This window comes from Pristis pectinata, chromosome 1 (assembly GCF_009764475.1).
Source record: "Pristis pectinata isolate sPriPec2 chromosome 1, sPriPec2.1.pri, whole genome shotgun sequence".
In the NCBI taxonomy this organism is placed as follows: domain Eukaryota; kingdom Metazoa; phylum Chordata; class Chondrichthyes; order Rhinopristiformes; family Pristidae; genus Pristis; species Pristis pectinata.
This window is the reverse complement of record NC_067405.1, coordinates 29,030,967-29,058,416: the sequence shown is the minus strand read 5'-3', so window position 1 is coordinate 29,058,416 and position 27,450 is coordinate 29,030,967. Positions and strand designations below refer to the sequence as shown.

Sequence of the window (27,450 nt, the reverse complement as noted above, 5' to 3'; positions counted from 1 at the left end):
TGCGCTGTTGGTTACAAATGCGTTAGCTGTGTCTCCCTCTATTCTGTCCTTTGTACTTTAATGATTAGTCAGCAGTTTAATGAAAGATTATGAGCTGTGATTGGCTAGTGTACAACTATGCCCCTCAGAGGAAGGCAAGATTAAAGAGTGAGCCATTATTTGCATCAGGAGATCAAGTCACACAGCAGTTGAATTGCTTTCTGTACAGGAATGAAGATAGACTTACATAGTCACATCTTGCCCAAGGAATGGCCTAATCTGAAGCAGGTAACACTCTGGCTGTATTGTTTCCTGTTTTTGAGAAATGTTAAACTGCAGAGATCATGTTGAGCAACTAGGCAATTAAATTCCTGAAGGAAAAAAGGTATAAATATATAAAGAAATTAAAGCAATAACAAATGTCTTTACGAAACCTGGAGGCACCTAAAATGAAGTTAAATACTGAGCAGTCTTGAACAGAACTGGTGACAAAGCATAGGTAAGAATGGAAAGAGCCACTCTTGGTATAAAAAGTATCCAAAGTAGTAAGGATTTGTTCAAGGCCAAATAAAAGTGAGACAATATAACAGTTATTTAAAGTGTTAACAAGAGTTAAATGTGGCACATTATGAGACAAGTAATCAGTTTTGAAAATGTTCTTATCAGATTCCATCATTGTTATAGTGCTTTGCTTCCTTGTGCTTTCAGTTACAAGTGCATTTTGTCGTCTCTGCTTCCACATTGTACTTTGCACTTTAAAAATTGATTTGCAGTTCATGAAAGTTTACTTGAACTCTGGTTTCTCTACTGCAGTACTGAGACTTGAAAAAACGCTATGATGCAGTGATATTTTTGTGTTATTTGAGAAAGGGTACAGATTATTGCTCACATAATAGAAATGTATAATAATGTTGAATGCATGAGAGAGAGGAACACAAAAGAAGAGGTAGGCTGGGATGCAGGCAAGTTGAAAGCTCCTGAAATCTTGTGGTGATAGCAAAGAATGATTTCAAATACAAAAAAAACAGAATTCAGGAAGCATTCGGCAAATCAGACAGCATCAGTGGGGGGAGAAACAGAATCAACACTTTGAAGTCAAGGACCTTTTAATCATTCCTGGAAAAGTGAAAAGAAAAGCTTGTTTAAGTTGCAGAGAGGGGGAGGTGGAGAGAACAGAGACAGTGTCTGTACAGGGTGCAGGCCAGAGTTGTCAGGGCAACAAATGCTTTAAAACATAGCAGATAGATCAAAACAATAGAGCAACAAATTGAAAAGTAACACATCAAATCAAAGGTACAGGTGTGTGACAAAAAAAAGGATTTTATTCAGAACCTATCTGTGCACTTTCAATTTTCATTCACAATAAACATGTCATTAAGCTCCTAATTCCATGGAGATAAAGAATTTAACAAAATAGGAACTGAACATCCGTATGATATTAAAAGCTAGTTAAGGAAGTAGATTATACAGCCTGCTAATATTCATATTTACAAACTAGCTTTGCTATTGTTCACATTATCAATGACATCTGCTATTAATATACTTCAACACAAAGATTTATATCATCATGATATAAGAATGTTAATTTAACTGCTACAAGACAATACGTTTTTTTACATAATTTTCCACAAAAGCCAAAATTCATTCATTTTATTGAAAGACATTTACTACCCTTTGGATAAAAGTTTTGTCACAGAATCTCTTTCATGATTTCACTTTCTACAGCAGGAGTATCTTCTTTTGATATCATACTTAAGTTCTCGGATAGATTCCCTTAATGTCATAAACTAGGATATGATAACGGTGGTTCAGCCACAGCACCCACCCAAAAATATAGGAAGGAAGCCCAAACTAGTTTTAGGTATAGGCCTCATTTTTTTCTACCACTAATTCTGACCCATGGGTTTGATACAATGGAAAACTGGCTGGCTTCTCTATATCCGACCAGTGAGTGTGTTTTGGTACATTACAAATGGAGTAAAAGAAACACTAGGATTATACATTTAAAAAATCAGCAGTGCAAACACTGATCACTGGAAAACATTACCATTTCAGTCTTTAAAACATAAATTAAATCATTCTTCTATTGGTTAACTGAAGTTTGATCAATTTTGTTCCACTGCGTTAATACCTTGCATTTTATCTTTAACGTATCCTATAGGTTGACACAGAATGGAGAATTGAAAGAACGTTAACAGATGCTGAGTTAAAAATTCATGTCAAAAAAACAAAAAAAAACTAATGGAGAAATGTCAGAAGAGTTCTCCCACAAAAAATGCTGAAATACTCAGTAGGTAGTACCTGTAGCCAAAGAAACAGAATTGAGCACCTTTATTTATTTGCAAACAGAATGTGGAGAAGTTGAGTAATGCAGTGAAAACCCAGTAAGGCTGGGGTGTGGAGGGCCAATGAATCTTAACAAATTGGCTTCATTAGTGCAATCAGGCCATGAATTTGGTTTGTTAATTAGTCATTAATTGTCTTTGCAGGAGTCCCATCCAGCCTGACTTCTCCTCTGTAATTTCAAAAGGATGGGAATGCCATGTGTTTAATGAGTTCGATATACTTTGTCCAAACTGACCCTATTTTTTTTCAAATTGGGAAAAGGCTGAGTTAGATCAAGACTAAAATTTCAGGTCAATAATATTTCATTGTCTCCTTTTCTCCTAATTGCTATGCTCTGATACCTGACCCCACAGGAAGGTGTTAAGCTTAATATTCAAGTGCACCCAAATGAATTTGTGCTCTCCTCACATTGTCCAGTGAGCGACTATGATCTACAGTTTCCCAACTATCAGGCGCAGGTGGACAAAACCTTTGGTGCATACACAATCCGTTGAAATATTGAAGGAAGACTCCTGTTAAGAGGCTATAATTATAACGTTTGTAGACAAAACAGCAATTAACACTAGCAATTATACTTCAATATAGCAGTCATTTGAATTTAGAGCACTTTGGAGCATTATGAGATTTGAAAAGTACTATATAATTAAACGATGTTTCTATCTGCATGTAAAATCAACCAGGCTTTCTTTTTTGCCAGAGATATGGATATGAAGGTTGGGTACAACTTCACCATCACTGCAAGGTATGGTTATTCAAATTCTAAAGAACAGTGGATAATTGATTGCAGGTCAATTAGAGGTTGTGAACAGAACAATACTAAATTGTGGCTTAGTTTGATTTTGTGATCCCCTTAATTGTATTGAAAGTACTTTTAGTTGTGTTTTCTCATTTAATTGTCATTGTGCTTTTCTGCTCTGCTTGATGCTGCTGACCAATGGTAATTTTCTTCCTTTTGCAAGAAGGTGTTTTAAAATCTGGTCTGCAGATCTCCCTGCAATTACCATTAATATTGCTCCATCACTACCCCAGAGTTACCATATTTAACTGGAGATAAAGCTCCAATTGTACACTTTGAGCAGGTACAGGGCAGCCAGATAAACAGACCTAGGAATTTAATTGGATTACCTGAAAAAAATGAGCATTATATGGAGTGAAACACAGTAATAATCATTTTCAGGTTATTTTGTATTACTCTGGAAATTTGGTTAAGTATTCTAAGCCTGAGTCACTCTTGAGAAGCTGATCTGATTTCCATGTCAACAGTCCATGAGATGTCAAGTCCTCTGCGACACTTCCTCTGAAGCGTTTTAGAGGAATTAGAGCCACTTTGTTCTGGAAGTGACCATCATTGCACAATTAAGGAACAAGTGGGTCTTCCCAGCTCAATATTGGATCATAACTTCCCCTACTTACCTTTCATCCTTCAGCATATCCCATTGCACTAGATCAACCCATCCCACCATTCTCCAACTCTCCACCTTCACCCCCTTAGGACTCTACACCATCCAATCTCCCAAGCACCATCCAAAGGTGCTGAAGTCCATAGCTGAGGCCTAATCTCCTACTCACCCCCCACTACTTCCCTCGCCACCAGTCCAGATCCTCAGTTTGCTTTCTCTTCATCTTCCCAACTCTCCAACCCACCTTCCCCCAGTCCTCTGAGATCCAGACAACAACTCCTCAATCACGACGCACCAAAAAAATGCCAAGGCCCCTACAAAAGCCTTGATCTCCACATGCCACTGCACCCTCTGCCACTCATTTGTGGGCCTTGAGCCAAGGCACAGCATCACACCCCCAATCCCTCCTCATCATGTCAATTCAAGGCACTCTTCCAAGACCCAAGGCTCCATACCCCACAGAGTAGGTTTGGAATGCCTCATCCACAATCCTCAACCTGTCAGAGCAAAAGACCCTCAAATCCCCCTCCACAGTACCAACCCCACTCCCTCCACCAGGTGCCTTGGATAGGAATGAAGTTTGCGGGGGACACCCATCCATGGTATGCTTTTGGGTGCTTCTGGATTTCCAGGTCACAATTTCTCCACTTCTGATTGCCCAAATCCAACATACTGTAACAATATTACCATACAACCTCTTAAATTAAAATGTGCTGTTTACAAAAAGGGTGAAGCAAAAATGATGAAAGATGATAACGTCTTCAGAGTTGTACAAGAGAACTGTTGGGATCCACAAGTACGAATTCAAGAAATGGATCAGTCAGGTAAATGGAGATCCAATATGCTGGCAATTTCTCCATTTGTTCATCTAGATGATAAATAGTGGTAGAGCCATTACACAGTGTTTAGTATTTATTATGAAAAGTACTTTAAAGGTTGCTGATTTGGGAACGACTGTGAAGTACTATGAAGTGCAGATTTCTAGCTCAATAACGATTACAAGTTTATAGTCTTACAAGTCTATTGTAAATATAAGTCAGAGACAAGTTTGCTTTGAATCTCTAGAATTCAGTTTTTGGTGCTTCCTAACTCTGAAGTCTATCAAACATTGAATGAGTTTATAATTTGGTCTTTTAGCTGGTGCATTGTGCAGGAGGGCTGGAGAAGGATGTTGGGGTTGGGGAACAGGTTGTGGGAGCAAAGGATGATGGTGCATTGTATAGGAAATATCTATTCATAATGTTCCAGCCTTCACAAATGCGAGGCAGATGTAGTAGATCAACTGGTATTTCTCTGCTTTTCATTTTCATGCATCGGGGATTAATACAGCAAAGATGGGTCCAAACGTGTTCCTTCAGATGTTTTGATCATTTATTAATCTTGCCTGAAGCCGTAATCATGAGACAAGTAAGGGAAAAGAAAATAGCCAGAACTTCTATTCCTAATATCTACGTTGCAACGCTAAATTCCATGCATGTAGGTGTTGGATAAGAGCAAGGTGAGCTCAGCATGGCAGCCTCAGGGTTGAATATACTGCTGACACACCAAGTTTTGGCAAGGAAGCAACATATTGCTGGGGAAAAAAACAGAAAATGCTGAAGACACTCAGCAGGTTAGGCATTATCTGTGGAAAGAAAAATAGAGTTCATGTTTTAGGCTAAAAATCATCTATTCTGAACCAATGTTATTCCTTGCCATTCCATTGCACCACTGCAAGAATTATAACTTTTTTCAGAGTGGTCTCTAATGAGGTAAACCATGTGTTGTCCCCAAACAATTCTTGCTTTGTTAATATGCTATCACGTAATTAAGAATTATTCTGCAGTGTTTTGATCTACATTCCTAGTATACCATTGTATACTTAAAACTTAACCTAATACAGAAGTTATTTTTGTACAGTAAAAAAGAACAAGGTAATCCATAAAAATAATCACACAAATATAGGATAGATCTTCCAAGAAAGTTTTAACAGGTGTTTCATTTCTCAGTTACAAATGTAACAGAATTAGAATGAAATAGGTCAGCATGCATCATCACATCACTGGCACAAACTGCTTTCAGAATGAAACTTGTGTTTTCTTCATGTTATTCTCTTTAAGCTAATATATAGATTTACCGAAAAGTTTCTCTTTACATCTGTAATTTTGTTAGTTGTTGTGTTAATATGCAGTTATATTTTAAATATTTTGGCATGATAAATGAATTCAGCTGAAAATAATTAGACCTGTTAACACAGGCAGAGTGTTAGTTCAAATGATTGGCACCTGCAGCAATTTCAGAACCAAAAAAGTAATGAGCTACATGGGGAAACTGAAATGAAACAGAATCAATTTTTTTAATTACGTAAAACATTTAATTTTACAGGTGTAACTGTTCAGGTTCTTTCTACTGTTCCTGTTATGTTCAACTACTGGGTAAGTTTGCACACCTGAACAAAAATGTGAGTACAACAGTTCTGGTTATGTAAATGAATGCCTTCTGTTAGTAGAAAGTACTTCTTATATATAAAAATACTTAAAAGTGACTTTTTCCTGCTTGACAGTACAGCAATACCTCAATGTTATTTATCATTAAATCAGAACCTTGGACACAGAAATGAATGTGTAGCAAACATAAAGAGTTAGGATACACATAATGATGAGGCCTATTTGGAAGACTGGAAAAAAATTGGGAAGTGCATTCTCTACAAAACTTAGTGCTGATGCAGTCAATGGTAAGTTATGTAGTATGAAATAGAATAAAGTCACTTTCTACAGTGCTAATATATAGCAAAACTAGTCTCTTCTTAAAATTCTCTGTTTTTCTCTTGCTCTTTTTAACAGCTTGCTCTCCTTCATTTCTGTTCACTTTGTTTTCCTTCCTCAATTCTCTTCCCCTTACTTTCTTCATTCATTTCTGTTTCTCAGTCTCCTCCCCTTCTGCTTTTCAGTCTCCTCTTCTGATTCCCTTTTTGAGGATTTGCATATATTAGAATCTTGTGACCAAAAACTGCGAGGCACAACTGAAAGATATGATTGGGGTGGGTGGGAAGAAATGCTTGCAATGTCAATGTGGTTTGATAGCTGAGAGAAAGCTCTCATCAAATAAGGAAAGTGAAGTTATTGAAGCTTTAGGAATGAAGTTATTAACAAAAAACAAGGCAGTACAGTGACCCCACTCGTACAGCTGTTGGCTTACAGCTCCTTCAACCCAGGGGTGTTCTTGACTTCTGCTGCTGTCTGTATGGAGATTACGTGTTCTCCCTACAACTATGTGGATTTCACCCAGGTGCTCCAGTTTCCTCCCACAACCCAAAGATATGCAAATTGCTAGGTTAATTGGTTTTAGCCACCATAAATCCCCCTTAATAGAATGCAGGTGAATAGTAGAAGTTGAGGGGAATATCAAAGAATAAAATGGGATTAGTGTAACTGGGTGTTTGATATTTGGCTTGGACTCAAGTGGACCTATTCCATGCTGTGTGATCCTTAAATATGATTGATTTTTATCTGATTAATGGATGGAATAAATGCTTATGGTTTGTAATTCAACAAAAATCAATCCAAATTAGCAGTAGAAACTCAGCTTTTTATAAAAGAGAATGAAGGCAAACTAAAGGTTCTCAGAAGGGATTTGTGGTGGTTGGAGGCTAATTCTTAATCATGTGGAAAAGAAATGAGTGCTGGCCAGAATCAGGGTGGTTTCTGTCTCTGTAACCATTGTAAACTACTCCTTTAAAACTGATGTGTATGGTCTTTGTGTGAACATCTAAATCTATTTATTCTTACTAACATACTTACATTTTCTTCTCCATTGTCTTTGCTTCCTCCTTGCACTTCTGACTCCTTGCTCTTCTCTATTTCCTGCTGCATTGCTTCTTATTGTCTTTACTTGTATCTTTCTCTTTTCAGTTTTTGTTTCCCACCTCCCTCACGATTGTTTTTAAAGAAGAACTTGTAGTTGCACTGTGTTTTTCATTGCCTTGAGATGTCCTGAGTAACAAACAATCCACTGAAGGAACTCAGTGAGTCAAGCAGCATCTGTGGGAGGAAAGAAACTATCAACACTTCAGGTCAAAATTCAGCATTTCTCCCCCCCCCCCCCCCCCCCCCCCCCCCCATTACCTTCGTCCCCCTCTTCTGACCCTAATCCTTGCCCCAGCTCCAACTCTTTCCAGGTCTTCACCATCCCCCTGACTTCCCCTTCTCTGATGCTGAGCGGTCAGTCCTCAGCAAAGGCCTCACCTTTGTACCCGTGTGCTGATACCTCAGTGTCTGCCATTATGTCCTGAGGCAGTTTGTAGTATACCTTTTCTTCTTGTCTCTGCATTTACTCAGTTGCTTGTGTCAATCACCACTTATTCCTCAGTCTTATAATTCACTCTTAACCATTTCTCCCTCAGTCTTTCTTTGTGCATTTCTTCTTTTCCTTCTTCCACAGGTTTCCTTTCATTCTGCATAATGGGGAAGACGAGGGAACTAAATTGGTCCCTGAATCAATTAAGAAAGCAGGACTTCCAAATAAGGAAGAGATGGATGGTTCCAATGAAGTACTGCAATGGAATGATGAAAAGAAAATAATCTTTTTTTTAAAGAAAAAAGCACACCAGAGAGGGATTGCAGACAAGAAGCATCAGGGAAAGATGCATCGTAAAGATTAGCCAGTTGGGTGGGACTGTCTTGACAAAAACTTCAATATCCACCTTAATTTGCAAAATAAAATGCCCCAAGGTGTGTCACCAGAAATGCTCAAACAAGATCTAAAAATCTACCACAAAGCCATTTCGGTATTCAAAAAGGTCGATTTTTAAGTGAGTGTTGAGACATGAGAGAATTACGGGAAAGGTGCCAGGAGGTCATGGAAGGATTCAAGATCAAGGAACCAATTTAGGACAGTTACCACAGGGATGGCGTGCAAATTGAAATTGGTACAAAAAAGAATATGGGTAAGCGGAGTCTTGGATGTGGCAAGCTTGGAGACTACCAGGAGCATTTAGAAATAATGAAGACATGGATAAGGGTTTGTCAGCAAATGATCTAAAGCAAGGTCAATTGTATTGGACTCGAGAGTATAATCTAGTGGCCTGGATTTATGATCTGGAATTGTGAAATTCCCACCGTAGCAGCTGCAAATTTAAATTCAGCTTATTAAATAAATCTGTACTTAAAAAGCTGGCAATAATGCCATAAACTCTCAGATGGCTCATTTAAATCTTTCAAGGAAAGAAATCTGTCCTATACTCCAGACTCACAGTAAAGTTGTTGGCTTTTAACTCTCTTCTGGAATATCTTGAGGCTTTCAGGTGTATTGGAAACCCCCCACAACAAACTGTGAGAGGACCGCCATGAGGTGGATTGCAGCCATTCAAAAAGGCAGCTCTCCATAACTTTATCCAGGGTAATTAGGGATTGGCAATAAATGTTGGCCTCAACAATTTTGCACACATTTCATGAACAGAAAATAAAAATGTTTCAGTGGATTTTCTCCATGTCCTGTATACGTCTTACTGATTAGAATCATAGATTATTTACTTACGGAGGAAGTGCAAAATAGAAATGGCTCATGAAGTCCATTCGGTCTATGTTGGCAGCAACAGAGGAGGAAGGAGTAGATACCACAGGAGTTGTATTCCTTCTTCCTTTGTGTACTCAATTAATCTTCCCATAAATGCAGGTATGCTATTCACTTTGACAATTCCCTGCTGTCATGAGTTCTACATTCTCACCAATCTGGAGTTGTTCATGAATTCCTTATCAGAATCATAAATGTTTTTGGCTCCACGTGCAGAAATACTTTGGTATATTGGCTTTATGACAGGAGGATTTGAATTCAGGAACAGGGATATTTTACTGCAGGTGTACAGGACCACACTTTCATTATTGTGTGTAGTTTTGATCTCTTTATCGGTGGAAGAATGTTCTTGATCTGTAGGGTGAAGCAAAAGCTCACCAGACTGATTCCTAAAATGGCAGGATTGACATGTGAAGAGGGGCTGGGATGAGTAGATTCACCAAAGTTTAGAAGAATAAGACAGAACCTCATTGGAACTTTTAAAATCCTGATGGGACTGGATAGACCAAATGTGGGTTAGATTTCCTACCAATGGGGAAGCCCTTAACTAAGGTTGCAGCAGAAGGATTCGGGGTAGGCCATTTAGGGCAGAAATTTCTTCACCCAAAGAGTGCTGAACTTGTGGAATTCTCTATTACGGAAGGCAGTGAAAGCCAAAGCATTAAATATATTCAAGAAGGAATTGGATATAATACAAGTGTCTAAAGAGATCAAGGGATAAAGGAAGAAAGCAGGAACAGGGGACTGAATTTGGATGGTCAACCATTATCGTATTTAATAGCAGAGCAGACTCAAAGGGCTGAATGGCCTACTCTTGCTTCTATTTTTGCTATGTTTCTGTGTTTATCCTTTTTACATCTTATGTAGCCAATTCTTTCTAACTCGCCTCATGTCCTTTTTTTTCAGCAGTAAGGAGCTTCATTCTTTCCTGATGCTTTGATTTTTAAAAAAATATATGATATATTAACCACTATTTCAGTTTCATCAAGGAGTGTAACTTCGTGAATTATTGTGTTTTAGTGCCAAATGAAGTATAATTCCTGGAGTGGTGAAATAATTTTAAGTTTAGCAATTAAAGATTTGTCAACTTGGATACCATAACAACCACAATTTAACATACACTTTATTTATACACATTTCCTATTAAGGACAACAAGCAAATACATGAAGAGTTCCATTTTTTGTGGAACACATTCAAAAGCCTATTCTTATGCTCCCAAGTTCTTACATAGGTCTTAACCCTTTGTGACTTGCCTTAATCTAACTTTCACAGAAAATATTGAAACATTTTCATAAGAAACTCTGCCATTGTCTGTTAACTGTCACACTGTTGTTTTTGGCAGGCAAAACCCAAGGACACATTGGACCTGTGCCATATTTTGAATGATGACCTTGCAGCCACAGTACATAAACATTCAAAGAGGTTCACTGGCCTTGGTACTGTGCCCATGCAAGACCCAGAACTTGCTGTTCAGGAAATGTATCGTTGCGTAAAAGAGTTAGGATTTCCTGGAATCCAAATTGGCTCTCATATTAATGACTGGGATCTGAACTGTCAGGAGCTTTATCCAGTGTATGCAGTAAGCATTGGCATGTCTTAAAGCTTTATATTGTCATGGAGGGAAAGGTCCCTACAGATTTGTGAGAGGGGGACTATATCTAGGGATGTCATCACATTGGGATTGGATGGGAGATATGGGAGAGCACTAATCACTGTTTAGTCATCAATCCCTGCCTGAAAGTAATTTAGACTCCAGTCCCTAGGTGTTTGCAATGAGCATCCTGTCAACCATTTAATAAGATCTTGGCTTATCTGACTGTAACCTCAACTCTGTATTTCCCAACCACCCGTGTCACATTTACAATATCAGACCAAAAAGACAACAAGCCAGACTACTCCATCACAATCTCTGATACATCCTGTCCCACTAGCAGGACAGACCCACCAAAGACAGAAACACAGTGATATACTTTCAGGAAGGAATAGTCTTCAACATTGACTCCAGATTCCATGAAATCTCACAGCATCAGGTCAAACATGGGCAATGTAAAATTGCTGATAACCACCTACTATTCTCCCACAGCTGATGGACAGTGCTTCTCTGTGGAAACCAATGCAAGTAACAAGGCCACAGCCTGGATGGGGGACTTCAATATTCAAAATCAAGTGCAACTTAATAGCACTACCACACTTGACCATTCCCACCAATCTGCCTTTTTTTATTACTAACTTTTGGAATCTGTGTATTGCTGACAAAGCTAGCATTTATTATCCACTGCGAAAGTGGCCGTGAACTGCCTTGTTGAATTATTGAAGTCCTTTGAGTGAAGGAACCCCCATAGTGGTGTTGAGTAGGGAGTTCCAGGATTTAGACACAGCAATGATAAAGAACTTTGGATGGCATGTGACGTGAAGAGGAACTTGAAGATGATGGTGTTCCCATGTATCTGCTGTCTTGATGGTGGAGATCATGAGTTTGGGAGGTGCTGTACGAGCAGCCAGAGTGAGTAACTGCAGTGCATTTTGTAAATGGTACACACTGTGGCCACTTGGTGCCATGGTGGAGACTATGACCATCTTTCACAAGAGAGTTAACCACCTTTCCTTGACATTCAATGGCACTACCAACATCCTAGGGGTCACCATTGATCAAAAACTCAACCAGCTACACTAAGACTGACTGCAAGTGTAGATCAGAGGCTGAGTATCCTGAGGGGACGGACTTGCCTCTTGATACCACAAAGCCTTTCCAGCACTGACAAGGCATAAACCAGGAATATAATAGAATGTTTTCCACTATCTAGGACAAAGAAGCCCATCAACTACCCCAAACCTTCATTCTCTCCTCATTGTCACACCATGGTTGTTCTGACAGCACTTCCCAAACAAGCAACCATCAAGAAAGGCAAGGACTTCACAGACATGAGATTACCAACCCTGCAGATTCCCCTCCAAGCCACACACTATTCTAACTTGGAAATATAATATCATTCATTCATTGTCACTCAGTCTAAATCCTGGGCTTCCCAAGTGTATTTTCGGAGTACATTCATCAGAAGGAATGCAGTGGTTCACTGCACTTTTTTAAAAATTTTATTTACAGCATGGTAACAGGCCCTTCCGACCCAATGAGTCCACGCCACCCACTAACCCAAATTAACCTACCCGTACGTCTTTGCAATGTGGGAGGAAACCGGAGCACCCGGAGGAAACCCATGCAGACACGGGAGAACGCACAAACTCCTTACAGACAGCGACGGGAATCGAACCCTGATCGCTGGCGCTGTAATAGCATTGCGCTAACCGCTACACTACCGTGCCGTTCTTGGGGGAAATCGGGGATGGACAATAATGAACACTTCACCGAAAAAGGCTTTTTTTTAAAGATATGCCCTTTGCCCAATCCACCCTCACAGCTCCAAACTAGTGCCTTTCCCCTATGAGACTGCCAAAAATTTCCAGGCTAGCCAAGGTAGAAGCTGGAGAAGAGAGTGAAAATGAAAATGCACCATTAATTGATTTAACACATCCAATCACAAGCCTAGATGCTGATATTCTTCGTAATTTAGTTCAGAGGTGGAATCTACAATTGGTGAGCCAAAAAACATGTGGACTACTGCCTGAACATATGGCAAGAATAGAATCAGAAAAGTAAACTCATCAGAGGAATTCAATGTGATAGCCTACAGAGGAAGCACAAAGAAATGCTTGAGGTCTTGGCAATTAGCTAGAAAACCTGTGTGTAATGTCAATGAGCAAAGAGAAGTCCAGCATCAATCTTGCACTGGATTCTACACCGAGCTTGTAACATTCCAGTGCGGGAATCTGCAGCCTCTATCACTGAAAGTCAGCAGTCTTCCGCCAGCCATGTTGAAGCCACTGGGGTATCCCCTCATAAAAGCATTAGGAAAGGCAAAGACCTCTGGAAGCCAAGCACTAAGGGAATGAATGGAATAATTTGTCAATTTTCCTATAGAGCTTGCCTGTTCTTATTTATAAACTTGGTCTGAATTATTGATTTCAGACCAAATTTATGTCTTAATATTATGTCAGAGTAATTGTTTTATTGTCCTGTCCTCTCCTCCTCACCGTCTGCCCGCCCTTCCCTTTCCTCCCCGCCTCCTGATCCATTGTTATTTACAGTATAATATTGGAATGGGATCAATGATGGAAAAGTAGTGCAGATAAAATTAATTAAAAGCTTACAAATAATTATGTATTACTACTTGCAATTTCAATAATAATTGATGACTCCACATTTTTCATTGGTTTACTTTCAAGGCTGCAGAAGAGTTAAGATGTGCCATATTTGTACACCCTTGGGATATGAAGATGGATGGGAGGATGTCGAAATATTGGCTTCCATGGCTCGTAGGTTAGTATTAACCCAGAAGTCTTCACAGGATCTGCAGCATACAGTCTGTAATTCTCTATTAGCTGAGCTCCTAATCTTGGACACAATATTGTGGAGACTATGGCAGTGGCCAAATACGTTCACAAGGAAAGACAAGGAAAACTGGATTGAGGGTCATACAAGTTATATGAAACATGGAATATCTAGGAAATGCAGCAAAAAGGAGTCTCATGTTCAACAACATTATATGTAGGCAATTCCTCCATTATATTGATCATAGTTATGAAAATAAATAATAGCAGTAAATTCTTATTGTAAAGTTCAAAAAAATTAGTGATAGGTCGTAAACAATCCATTTTCCATTCAACCACTTAATATTGGAAAGGAGATCAAGTGGGGTCTTAAACAAAGTACTAGTCCACTGCCACCTTTTTTACACTATCATGGACCATGAACTGTTATTGGCAATAAACCAGCAGGTTCCTTCTCTCTCTATCTCTTGCTATCTCTCTCTATCTCTCGCTCTATCTCTTGCTCCCTCTATCTCGCTATCTCTCTCTCTCTCTCTGTCTATCTCTCTCTCTATCTCCATCACCTTTTCACTTAGTTTACTCAATGGAATTTTAAAAATGAAAGACTGAGCCCCTTTTATTTTCATATTCTGCAATCTTTTCACACTGAGCCCTTTCAGTATCTCAGAACAGTAGTTCAAGATTTGTTAGGTTTTTGAAAGACTGCAGATAAAATTCAGTCCTTTGCTACAGTAAAACTGCCTGAAAAGTTGATTATGTCCAAAAGAATGAGAGTAAAATTACCTCATTCATTTCTCAAGTCAAAGTAAATCTGTTTCATCCCAGAAACCTCTGCTTATTAACCATGATTTTCTGTTTCCATAGAACATCAGATTAAGGTTAACAAAGCAGTCACTATAGTTCCTCGCAAAGGGTTGACCTAACAATGATTACTTTGTCAGGCTTCCAATGGGTTCTCATGTGTCGGAGAGAAAACAGAAGCTCCTTAAAGTGCCACCCCTAGCCTGATGGTAACATGTTTATCTGAGTTAGATTGTTATTGGACCACCTCGCCATCATCAACCCCACCCCCTGCCCTCTATCCCTGCCCCCAACCTCACTCCAATGCCTTAAGCACATTATCCTGATACCCCAGTGACCAAGAGACATTAAACCAAGACTCCACCAGCCTTCTCAAGTGGACAATAAAGATTCCAATGTAACTTTTCAAAGAAGAACAAGTTAAGTTCCCTTGCTGGCTTGCCAGATGATTATCTCTAACCAAGATAACAAAAAATCTTATTGTTTAACACATTCCTCTTAGGGGGAACTCTCTGTTCATCAATTGGTGTCACATCTCCCTACATTAGCATTATGAATAATACATTTCAGAAATTAAGTCTTTTGTTTAATATGAAGATCTTTGTGACATTTTAAGATTGTAAAAGGTGCCATATTGTTGATTTCGCTCAAACACTGCCTGTAGGAGAAATAATGATGTCCTCCTTTTGGCACAAGTTGTCAGTCCCTGCTGTTGGATTCTCCTGGCTTTCATCTTTTTCTTCTCCATAAATTGAGCACTCTCTTTTTCAAAGCACAGTAACAATGAAATCCTTAGAGAGAATTCTGTTATTTCACTTAAGTCCTTAACATTTTTCAGAAATCGTTTACTTGTTAATGTTCAGATTTTAAGTAGTGGAAGAGCCTTCCAGTGTGGCAGAATTGTACTTGAATAGCTTTTCACCCTCAATGTTTCTTCTTACCTCTGATGAACCATTTGGTTTTTGATGCAGGAAACCTAATTGTTGGTTATTTTATGGAGTGGTAAATGCAAGAAACGTAGTGAAATCTTGGGAGCGCTTTGTCACAATTTCTTTCTTCTGTAAAGGCTGTGGAATGTGCTTTCAGATACTGTCTTAGAATTAGAATTACAAGAAGGCAGACTTTCCCACTTTACTCAGCTGGTTGCCTCTACACCCTCAGAAGTGGTCAGAAGTGTTTTTTAAAGGAAAATTCAGACTAAAGTATTATTTCAAAAAATAAATACACAAGCATTTTAGCTTCTAATGTATACATTAATATTTTCTTGCCCTCGTATAGAAGATATTATTGACTATGATTGAACATTTCATGATTAAATATTTCATGATTAAATATTAGACATGATTAAATATTTCATGTCTAAAATAGATCACTCCCACTTCAAAGTGATCTATTTTAGACATGAAATCTGAGAGAGGAGGTGGCAGAGGTGGAGGGCCTCCTCAGAATGGAGAAGAGGGAGGTGGATGAGGGTCTCCTGAGGGTAGAGGAGGAGGAGGAGGAGGAGGAAAATGTGGAGGACGAGAGTCTCCTGGAGGTGGATGTAGATGAGATAAGGAAATGACAAATGATAAAAACTCGGATGGCTCCAGAGGAAACTGTGCAAGCAGAGGAAGTCACTTAAGCTGAATGGAGCCACACAACATTTCAATTGTTCGATAATATTTATCGTTGCCCCCTTTGCTCACTTCTCATGATCATAGAACATGAACACTTTCACTGTATGTAGAGTGTAATTCTATCTCTAACATAAAGTTATTGTCAACTTGCTGATCAAAAAGAACAATTACAACACAATCAGCAAGCTACCAAATTATTGGAAATTATTTTACAGCTTATAATGGAATTTACTGTTATTAAAGAATTGTTTGGTGAGAAATCAAACAGCACCACAGAGTAAATAATTTTAAAAAAATAGTTGTGGAGATATCAGCAGTAAGCTGGATCTCATCACCCTGAGTGAAACTGGAAAAATCAGCAGTTTACAATACACAAGATGATGGGTTACTCAGATCTGATCTCCATGAAAGGTCTTCAGTAACAATTAAATACTACGATGTCATTTTGTTTCAGAGTGAAGACCCTTGCATATATCAATTGTCAAATATTGACAAATCTCCTTAACAACACTCAGCTGAGGATATGCACATGACAGATCTAGCTAGGTGAAAACTTTGGGTCCTGCCAATTCTGCATTTAAATCCTGTGAAATGGGTAATAGTTATTGCTCATTGTCAGCTGCTTGGTTTAGTGACATCTGGTTATGAGTACGTAGTCAAGCAGTCTTGTCTGCTTTAGACATGGCTACAGTCTTCATTAGAACTCCATTTCTTGCTAATGTATCTAACTCCACCTTTCTCTGGTTCTTCAACACAAATGGGACAAATTGACACTTGCAATAGATTAGTTTTACACCTGACTTCATACAGGATATGGGCATTTTAATCTGTGATACCGTTATACAGATCCTTGAATATTTCTGCATACTTTCCCAACAGTATATCTCAGCAGGATTTTGAATATTCCATACTGAACACCCCTATCTAGTGTTGCTTCGAATTTTTGTGCCAAACTTTTCCCAACAATTTCAGCCAATTATAAAATCAGCCACAGGCATTTATAGTCCTACTTGCTAACCACTGTGAAACCTTAAATATTTCACGTGGCCTAAATTTTCACTGCTTCACCAAAATATGTTTTCAAGTTAACTGTAATCTTCATCAGTGATAGGTACATGGCTGAATTTACTCAGGTATGTATCCTTGCCAATGATTAAGCAATTTGCTGCCATTTGAATGCACTGACCATTTAACCATGTTTTTGTCTTGAAGTTGTTCTTCATTCTACCACTGCTGCTGACAACATAAATGCAGTGTAAACCCAGTTCTCTATTGTTCACATTGGCATCAATACTGTGGAGACTTCCTCTCTCTGGTTTCTGGCTGTAACAACTTCCCCTCTATGAAGAAATCACTCTACTAGAGTTGTTTTGATTCACTATCTTGGGTTTAGACTCATTGCTTAGGATCTGTGCTTTTTTTTGGCATTTAAAACATTTTGCCATTTTGGATTGATATACATGTGGTGGATGGCTTTTAATACATCAAGATGAGTAATTTGCACTAGTCTCTTACATCTGTATTGGATTCCACTTTGGAACTCCAGTTTTCACTATTGCTCCATAATCGTGAAGTGCAGTTGTATTTGTACCTTAAATTGGACTCACTAATGCCACCTCCTGTAGATGTATTTTGTATGCAAACTCAAATATGAGATTCTGTATGCTTAAGTTTGTTTCATCAATTAAACAATAAACAAACTTGTCATGTAGCACATGAGCTAAGAAGGTGCCAAAGTTGCAGTGCAAAGGCAGGTCCTTCAATGAGAAAATATATTTGCAATAAACTGCAAAGAGGTGACAGCATGGATGCTTCAAAATTACTCTTAGACAAACTGTTGGGAAATAATGCACAAATGTTCAAGGTACATGGATGGGAAAGGTTTAGAGGGATACAACGCAGGCAAATGGGACTAGCTTAGATGGGAATCTTGGTTGGCATGGACCAGTTGGGCCAAAGGGCCTGTTTCCAAGATGTATGACTCTTTGATACCTGTAAAATATTACGGGTTATTTCTTATTCCTGGTTTCAGACTTGCAGCTCTCCATAATTTTTGACAGATTAGGGTTGAAATCATTCTGTAACTTTTGAACTACTTTGCTAAATGAAACATCTTTTGTTTTCCATGCCATCAAAAGATTTTCTCATCTAATACATGTTTAGAAACCTATTTCAGTTTGAAAAATAAATTTCTTGCTCTTGCTCTCCCATATGGAACCATTTTATGCAGTCATTAATTTATCATTAATTTCCATTGGGTAATTCGCTCTACAAAGCATTTTCATAGACTCAGGATCATGAATGACATATTTCCAACCTGGTTTTGTGAGTTTAGAGGCTGCTTCTGAGGCCAGTATGAGAATCCCAGACACTTCTACAGATGGGGTGGGTGGGCAATAGTTGAGAGGACAGGTGGGTGGGTAGTCTGTGTCGTACAGGCTGTTCCCAGGTAACAAACAGACTGTTTTACAGACATCCAGATGTTGATTTTGTCCCAAAATACACAAAAGTTACTCAATATGGTTACCATACCTCCACAGTATTGTAATAAATGGCATCTAAGGCACAAAAGACTGATAAGAAAGAACATTGACCATAAGTGGAGAGAGAGAGAGAGGAAACTAGTTCTGGTAGAAATGAAAATATGTACATATTTGGGACTTTTGAATGTAATAATACTATGGGAGCTTGTTCATATGTAGGGGATGTCCATACATAAGGCATTCATAACCCAAGGATGGCCTGTAGTCCATTCCTCTACCAGGTATGCAGGTCTTCTGTGTGCTCCCAATGCCATCACAAATGGTCCTCCTCAATTTTGAGCAATTATGAGTCGGGGATTCCCAGAAGTTGGTGAGGATGTTGCATTTCTTCAAGGAGGCTGTGAGCACATCTTGAATCTTATTCCCTGTCCCCCCGACAATCTCTTCCCATGACTGGCCATTCTGTTTGAACTGATAGATTCACACGCCCAATTGAATACACCAAGGCTTCCAACGTAATCAGTCTGAGCAGTCATTTGGTCTTTTTCTTCATCTGATGCCATTGTCATTCCCATCAAAATTAATGACATCATGCCAGAACATGCAAAGTATTCCCAACTTTACATTCCCTTTTTAGTTCAGTTTCTGACTCAATAAAATGACATTGCATTATTTCTAGCATGACTGCCTCATAACTGAAAATGTCACTTGTTGTTCTTATCCTGCTGCACACACATCCAAAATCAGATACAATATCATTGTGACTATGTTACTGAATCAGAATTCATGAGGCCTGGAGCAGTGCACAACTTTCAATCATGTGAGAGTAGCTGAGAAATTTAAATTCAATTAAATAAATCTGGAATTTTTAAAAAATCTACTATCAGAAATGGTGACCATGAAACAACCAGATTATCATCAAAATCCAAGTGTTCATTAATGTCCTTCAGAGAATGAAGTCTGCCATTCTCATCCTATCTACCCAGTGCAGGAATTCAAACCCACCAATGTGGTTGACTCTTATCCTCTTCTTCAGTTCAGTGATAATTAGGGATGGATTATAAATCTCAGACTTGTCAGCAATGTTCAAATGCTCCAAAGGAATAATTAAAGTAAAATGTCACTCTGCTGGTGGCACCATATCCGCTGTGCTTTGCTCTACAAGAATAGTGCCAGTCCTCCCCCAAAGAACTCACCAGGAACCGCTCAGCTGTGCTATTTCCCTCCGTCATGCAGAGTTTGGTTGCTATTCCCTCCTGTGCCCATATCTGCTGGCACTTACGTGGAGTTAGCTTCCACTACATTCACCAGCTCTAGTGGAGCTTCAAACTCTGCAGAGGACACCAGTGCTCCCAGCTCACAATCTCTTTGCTTAACACAATCCTTTTTCATCTTGCTTCACACAAGGTCTGTTCTTCACATCCTCATATATAACTTGTAATGTTTTCATGTGCACGTTTCTTATTCTATGTGGGGAATGTGGAGAATCATGACGCGACACTGAGAACATATAGAACATGTTGAACTCATTTATTCAATGTGTTAACCAGGCTGCACATGTGCACATGTGCCATAGATGTCAGGCACTGCAATAGGCAACTGCAGGAAATTGAACCAGAGCTTTTCAGTGATACAGGCTGTTTCTAAAACAGTGTGGCATCGTACAAGGGATCCCGACTGTGCTGCTTTCTAAACGAAACTGAGATATCGTGGGGAGAAATGAAATATTTCATAGCATTGAGAAAACAGGAATGTTTTGTCTTGTATCTTAGCAAGGACTCAATCCTTTCAGCCTGGATTCCATAGCCTTGGAAAAGAAATGTGTGAAAGAGATGCAACCACCCATATCACTTTAACATTTGACTAACCTGTAAGAGGAACTATGAATTAATTTCATTTTCTTTAGGTATGCCTGCTGAAACAACCACTGCAATTTGTAGCATGCTGTTTGGTGGTATCTTTGAAAAATTTCCCAAGCTGAAAGTCTGTTTTGCCCATGGAGGTAAGAACTATGCTTTATTTAGAATCTCAAAGAAATTGATCGATGCCAGTGGTTCAGAAGGGACTGAGAGAAAAAGCAACATCCCGTAGTAGCCTTTGTGTCCTTCCTTATCACCCTCCTAGCTGCCTCCACTTTCACCCTCCCCCCCCCTACCTATCTCCAGATACCTTTTTTTGTCTGCCTCCACCTATCATCCACCTGCCAACTCTACCCCTCCCCCTCCTGACTCCATCTGCCCATTAGCTTTCACCCCTCCTCGGTCCCCCAATCACCTACTGGCCCCGTCACACCACTCCCCCTGTCCTTTTTATACTGGCTATCTTCCCTCTCCACTATCAGTCCTGATGTAGGAAACATCGTCAGGAAGCATGGATAATTCCTCCCCCCACCCCCCAGAGATGCTGCTCAACCCACTGAGTTCCTCCAGCAGATTGTTTGTTGCTCCTGATTCCAGCATCTGCAATCTCTTAAGTCTCCAAGGGGAATATTTGTCATAGGGTGAAATGATGGACAACCATTGAATGGACAGTTAAGCTCCTTTGTGAATGTAATGTGTTGCTAATGTTGTGAAGTCTTGGTGAAATTGGATAGTCTGCTCTACTGGTACCTGTTGAGTAGGCCAGAATATACAAATGTTAAAAGAGGGGAGCGGAATGGCAGGTACAAGTGGTCAGTCAATTTTTCTGTACATGGCATTCCTCTCCACCCCCCTACCCCGGCCTTTTTTGTATATTCTGACCTGCTCAGCACAACCTCGTAGGCCAGACTATACACTATCACCCAGATGTCACAGCATTAACGAAACATTGCACATTCAGAGATGCTTAACTGCCTATTCAATGGCTGTCCATCATTTTACTCTGCTGCAGAAATTCCTCCTGCACCTTTGCTTTTACTTAGTAGACACGAGAGACAGCAGACGCTGGAAATCTGGAGCAAAAGAACTGCTGGAGGAACTCAGCGGGTCCAGAGGCATCTGTGGGGGAAAGGAATTGGAGATGCAGAGACTGCAGATGCTGCTTGACCCACTAAGCTCCTCCAGCAGTTTGTTTTTTTTTCTGTTACTTAGACTAACTTGCTCTTTCTCCTATTTCAGTTTTGTTGAAGAGTCTTTGACTTGAAACATTAATTGGTTTCTTTTTTCATAGTTTCTTCTTGACTGGCTAAGTTATTCCAACATTTCTGTTTTTTCTTCATCTGCAGTTTTATTTGTTTTCCAATGTAATTGTAGGTCTCTTGCACCATACAGTATATGGAGAACAGGGAGGAATATGGAATGGTACCTGTAACTTCTGTTCTGTCACTAGTTAGAGGGCACCATATTTTTTAATTGCCATCCACATTATTATTTTGTTTACCTCATTGCTCAGGACATGGGTGAGGTCAATGCTAGAGTTGGCCAACTCCTTTAATTCTGATGATGCAGCAGCACAGCCAGAATTTTGAGGTTCATATCCCTAAAGATCTATTAGTTATAAGTATGTATAAAGGTACTAACATAAATGAAAAGAACCTTGCTACTTGCTTTCCAGTTCAACTATAGTGTTGATATAATGCAATCAATACTGCCTAAATCTTTGTCAAGGCAAAAGACACAAGTGGAAAGAGAATCTTTAGATAAGGAAGTCTCATTACACCCAGGCACACTGAAGTTTTAAAGAATGGGAGATGTTTTTTATTGAAACAGATAAGAATTCCCATGAATCTCTGAGAGAAAACAATTCCTCCACATCTCCATATTAAATGGATACATCCTTATTCTCAAACTATGCTCCCTGGTTCAAGATTCCTCCATGAGAAGAGCGCAGGCTCTCAGCATTTATCTTGGCAAGCTTCCTCAGAGTAATGGAGGATGTCATTGAACACATTCAAGGCTGAAATGGACAGATTTTTGGATTATAGGGTTATGGAGATCAACGGGAAAGTGAAGCTGAGGTCAGAATCACAGCAGTCATGATTTTATTTCACAGCAAAGGAGGTTTAATGAGTTGAATGGCTTATCCCAGCTCTTATTCCTTATGTTCTTTTGCTTCAAAGTCAGTCCAGATTTTAGCAGCAGATTTGCTGTTCTCTCTGCATGAAAGAGTGAAGCCAAAAGAACTTCATGTTAAGACTGAACTTGTCTATGTGGTAAAACAACGGATTGAACCTATAGGCAATTTTAGCAAGGATAGGTGCATTACAGCCTTCACCTAGGCACAAGTTGTTTACACAGAAACACTTGGAAAAATTGTACAGCTTTTTCTCCCCCCACATAGATATCCATAACTTAATGTATGCTCCAGTAATCATGGATAACAATGAGAATTCAATTTCCAGGTTAGAATAACTTCTGTTAGATGATGTCCTGTAAAGCACAAGAAGTGTGTAATGGCTCATTACATATGTTCCAAATGGCCTTAAATGTGCACTATCAACCAGAAGCATTGCATCTGGCATGCATATTGGGAAACAGCAGGTGCGCTGCCAAGTTTCCTGTCCATGAAAGGAAATGAATGGAAAATTATGGCCAGCATACCTGTGATTTTTTGACATGCAGAGCAAGCAGCTCAGCCTCACTAGTATTTACAAAATTGGCCCTATTGTTTCAGGATATATCCTACAGATGGCCAAGGGTGAATTGCTGACTTAAACATGTTGTGTAGGTAGAACACCTATGCAATGAGCTACAAACATTAAAGTTAATTAAACTAGCACAATTAATATGTTTACATGAATTTGCTGAATTTTCTAATTAGCTTTTTGTGAGTCTAAAACTTTCAAGCCAGTTGGAAATTACATGAAGGAATTGTGGCCAAATAAAGGATTTTTAACTATCCTTACCAATACATGATTTTTTTTCAATATTTCAGTTATTGTACCATGAATTCCTTGCAAGCTAGTTCAATTCATCATTTGAGTCAAAGAGTTAAATATCTTGGAAACAGGCCCTTCGGCCCAACAACCAAGCTGACCAAGATGTCTCATTTGCCTGTGTTTGGCCCACAAGCCTTGAAACTTTTTCTATCCATGTACCTGTCCAAGGGTCTTTTTAAAGTTTGTAACTGTACCTGCCTCTACAACTTCCTCTGGCAGCTCATTCTATATACCCATCACCCTCTGTGTGGAAAAAGTTGCCCATCAGGTCTCTTTTTAATTATTTCCCCTCTCACCTTAAACCATTGTTGCCTAGTTTTAGACTCCCCTACCCTGGGAAAAAGACTGTGACCACCCACCTTATCTATACACCTCTATAAGGTCACCCCTCAGCTTCCTACACTACAGGGAAAAAGTCCCAGCTATATGGTAGCATCTTAGCATAAAAGTTAAAACTGTGAACTGAGGAGACAGTTAAGAGTCAATCAGTTTGGTGGACTGGAGTGACATATAAGGCAGACTGAGTAAGGATGGTAGAGTTCCTTCCCTGAAGGACATTAGTGAACCAAATGTTCGTGTTCCATATTTTCATGGTTACCAATGCTGAGACTGACTTTTCTTTAAATTCCAGATTTATTTAATTACTTAAATTTAAATTCCCCAGTTGCCATGGAGGGTTTTGAATTTATGTCTCTGAGTCAATGGTCCATAACTCTGCCTGCTAGTCCAGTAACCTAACCATTAAACTAAAGTATAATGTGTCATGAACTAAAAATGCTTGCCAATCTATTTCGCTATTACTAAAAAAAATTAAACAATCTTTAGGCATACATTCTGAAAGTAGCAAAAGCACTTTAATATTGATACTTTTACACAACTATGAACAAAATAACATTATTTGTCTTTAGGTGGTGCCTTCCCTTATACTATTGGCAGGATTGAACATGGATTTAATGTCCGCCCTGATTTGTGTGCCATAGACAACAAGATAAATCCTCGAAAATATCTGGGCCGGTTTTACACAGATTCATTAGTGCATGATCCACTTGCACTAAAGCTGTTGGTCGAGTTGATAGGAAAAGTGAGTAGAATACTTTTAACATACTCATTATATTTTGTCATTAAATGTGAATCTTTTACTGAAGGTTAATCTTACACAGTATTACAAATAATAATGTGCTTCAATTTCTTAGCTGATTACAATAAATGTTACTTTGTTTAGGATAAGGTGATGTTGGGGACAGACTATCCCTTCCCACTGGGTGAATTGAAACCTGGAAATCTTATTGAATCTATGGAAGAATTCGATAATGAACTCAAGGTAAGATTGTCATTAAGATCCACAAATTTCAATGTCTAATGTGTGTGCATTAAAATATTCCATGTCAGCATCAATGAGGCTTAGTCCATGCTAACTATAAAGGGAATACAAACCAATCAGGTCACTGAAAAAGAAAAAAAGAAATGGGCATCTTGATAGTTTCCCATGTTTCTCTCCATTGCCCCTGCACATTTTATTTACCCTAGTCAGCCTTTGTTCAATCCTGGATCTCTACTCAGCTCACTATTCTACCCGTTTCAGAAAAGAAACTCCTCTCCACATATTAGTTTTCGGAGTGGGTTCTCACACCATACGGGTCCCATCGCATCCGTTCACCACACCAATTCCCAAGATGCTGCAGCAGACTGAAACCTCTAGTACGTAAGAAAACAGATAGGACGAATCACTTAGAAGCCAACAACGTTGCCTTAAATTTTTAAAAAAATGTTTTTCCAATCTTTTTAGATAGGAATTGAAATGTTTTACAAATAATTATTTTAAATTTCAGTATTGTTTTAGGAATCTAAATCCAAATTAATTTTGTACATAAGAGATATCACAAATATAACTTAAATGTTTGTTTAAAAGACTTGAACACCACTTTCAACCACTATTCAGGTACAGCCATTTCCAACATTCACCCAAAACAGGATAGCCAGACAGTGTCAGTCAAAAGATAACTGCCTTGAAATTCATTTCTTATACATTGTACTAAACACACTGTATAGAAATATCGTACATTGTATTGTGTCTCTGAAATACATTCCATTGGTTAAATCAACAATGTTGTGCATTTATTACGACCAACCAGAGGATGAATTTCTGGACAATTGTATAGCACCCCTACTGTATTGCATTCAAGTGCCAGACAAGATTGTGTGCTCAGATCTAGGTGGATTAGAACCTGTCACATTTTAACTGAGAGGGGAATGATATCAAAGCTAAGCTCATATAGAACTTTTGAAAATTACAATGAGGAAACAGAGTAATTAATACTTGGGGAATCTACTGATTTTCCATTCCTGCTACAAATTGAGCTTACAAACACTCTGAAACATTACATTGGTCATTTACAAGGATTTCCAGTGTGTATCTTACCATACCCATATGGTCATTTTAGCTCTCAAATGCATAGAGGAACATTTAATCACAAAGAATGTCTGTGCTGGTAATGGTGAGTAAACAAAATAATTGGATTTTGGATTGCAGCCAAAACCTAGCTTCAATGCACCCATGTCAAAATTTAGTAAAGACACATTTGGATTCATTTGGACACATTCTGCAGCAATTCACCCATATGACTTCTTAATTAGAATAGATGGGCACATAGGTATCAAAACAATTAACTTGGTGTATTTAAATTGAATATCGTTTTTAAATTTAATGATTTAGAAATACAACCTCAGTGACTGAATAAAATCATGGCTGATCTGATTATAACCACAGCTCAGCAATTCCACCTATCCTTGGTAACCTTCTTGCTTATCAAAAATCTAATAATTCTACCTTAAAAGCATTCAAAGACTGCTTCCATTATCTTTTGACAAAGAGAGTTCTAAAGATTCACAAATCTCTGAGAGAAAAGATTTTGCCTCAACTCTGCCTTACTTGGGTGACCCTTAATCAATGAACTCTCATAAAAGGAGACATCCACTCCACATCCATCCTGTCCAGAGCCCTCGATTCCCATTGCATTCTCCTAAATTCCAATGGATACAAGCTGTCCAATCTTTCATCATGACACAATCTACTCATTTGACATATTAGATTACTAGATAATGTTTGAACTGCTTGCAACCAATTAACATCAGATAAACTTGCTGTGTCAACTTCTGCCTTATTACAAGATACCATGCATGGTAAATATTGAACAGGTTGTAAGGTAATTATGTTTGGCCTCAGCTAGACTTCCTTCCATGGAACGCCTAACAGTGTTTCTGTCTAACCCAGTTACTCAAAGCCCAGGCCATAACCATTCCATTTCTTGGCTGGATCCCCCATACCCCTGACCATATCTTTACAATCTAGATTCCAAATTCTATTTACTCAGTTACCCTTCTGTGTTGCAATATTTCATAGTCTTTCCCTACCTTATTCAGGTTTACCCAACCTCTAACTAGAATTTTTCCTTGATTTTATCGTTTGCATCTTTTCTGCTTTTACTATCTGGGCCCTGCAACAATCTGTTCCATTTCTATCTATAAATTTAACTTACAGAAATGAGTGAAAATACAGGAAAAGACCAATTTTCAGAAAGTGCGAGACAAAAAGTGTAAGTGCAGGCAAATATGGAAAAAGAAAAAGGAAGGAAAGGGAAAGAATTTTGTTTTGTTTTATCAGTGAAACCATTGAACATTAACCACTGCAGTAGAGGATTTTGTGATTATTACGTTTGCTAAAACTCAAAAAAAAGTATACTGTCTCTAAGTTTACAATGCTAGAATTCTTTCAGATATTTATCTTAAAATTGTTTCACTTACAGGATAAGCTTCTCGCCAAAAATGCATTGGAATTTCTTGGCCTTGAAAGGAAACAGTTTGAATGATGCATTTTTTATTATACTTTGTTTCTCAATTAAGAAATGTCTACATTATATGACACACAGCCTGGTCTGGAACTGGCATGGTGAATATTTTCCCAGAGGCAACATCTTTACCTCAGCTTCTTATCATTGGGATAAGTTAACCAATGTGTTTTGAAATTAAA

General features: G+C 38.7%; 1 protein-coding gene across 2 annotated transcripts; it reads left to right on the top strand.

Annotated features, from left to right (window-relative positions):
* Nucleotides 1-154: 154 nt before the first annotated feature.
* acmsd (aminocarboxymuconate semialdehyde decarboxylase) lies at nucleotides 155-27,375 on the top strand. 2 transcript variants are annotated; one of them, XM_052030977.1, is made up of 10 exons: nucleotides 155-267; nucleotides 3,023-3,067; nucleotides 4,453-4,549; nucleotides 6,090-6,139; nucleotides 10,619-10,855; nucleotides 13,558-13,651; nucleotides 20,472-20,567; nucleotides 24,404-24,504; nucleotides 24,646-24,744; nucleotides 27,227-27,375. In XM_052030977.1, the coding sequence occupies exons 1-10, from the start codon at nucleotides 211-213 to the stop codon at nucleotides 27,287-27,289; spliced, it is 939 nt and encodes a 312-aa protein (XP_051886937.1). In that variant the 5' UTR covers nucleotides 155-210; the 3' UTR covers nucleotides 27,290-27,375. The 2 variants fall into 2 exon arrangements, with proteins under 2 accessions (XP_051886937.1, XP_051886929.1); XM_052030969.1 differs by having other exon boundaries at nucleotides 24,332-24,504.
* The last annotated feature ends 75 nt before the right edge of the window (nucleotides 27,376-27,450 follow it).

Bases quoted from the DNA above. Each gene is read 5' to 3' on its own strand.
- acmsd (XM_052030969.1), top strand. From the start codon at position 211: ATGAAGATAGACTTACATAGTCACATCTTGCCCAAGGAATGGCCTAAT. The intron at 13,652-20,471 runs GTTAGTATTAAC...CATTTTCTTTAG, and splicing joins TTGGCTTCCATGGCTCGTAG to GTATGCCTGCTGAAACAACC. The intron at 24,745-27,226 runs GTAAGATTGTCA...TTTCACTTACAG, and splicing joins AATTCGATAATGAACTCAAG to GATAAGCTTCTCGCCAAAAA.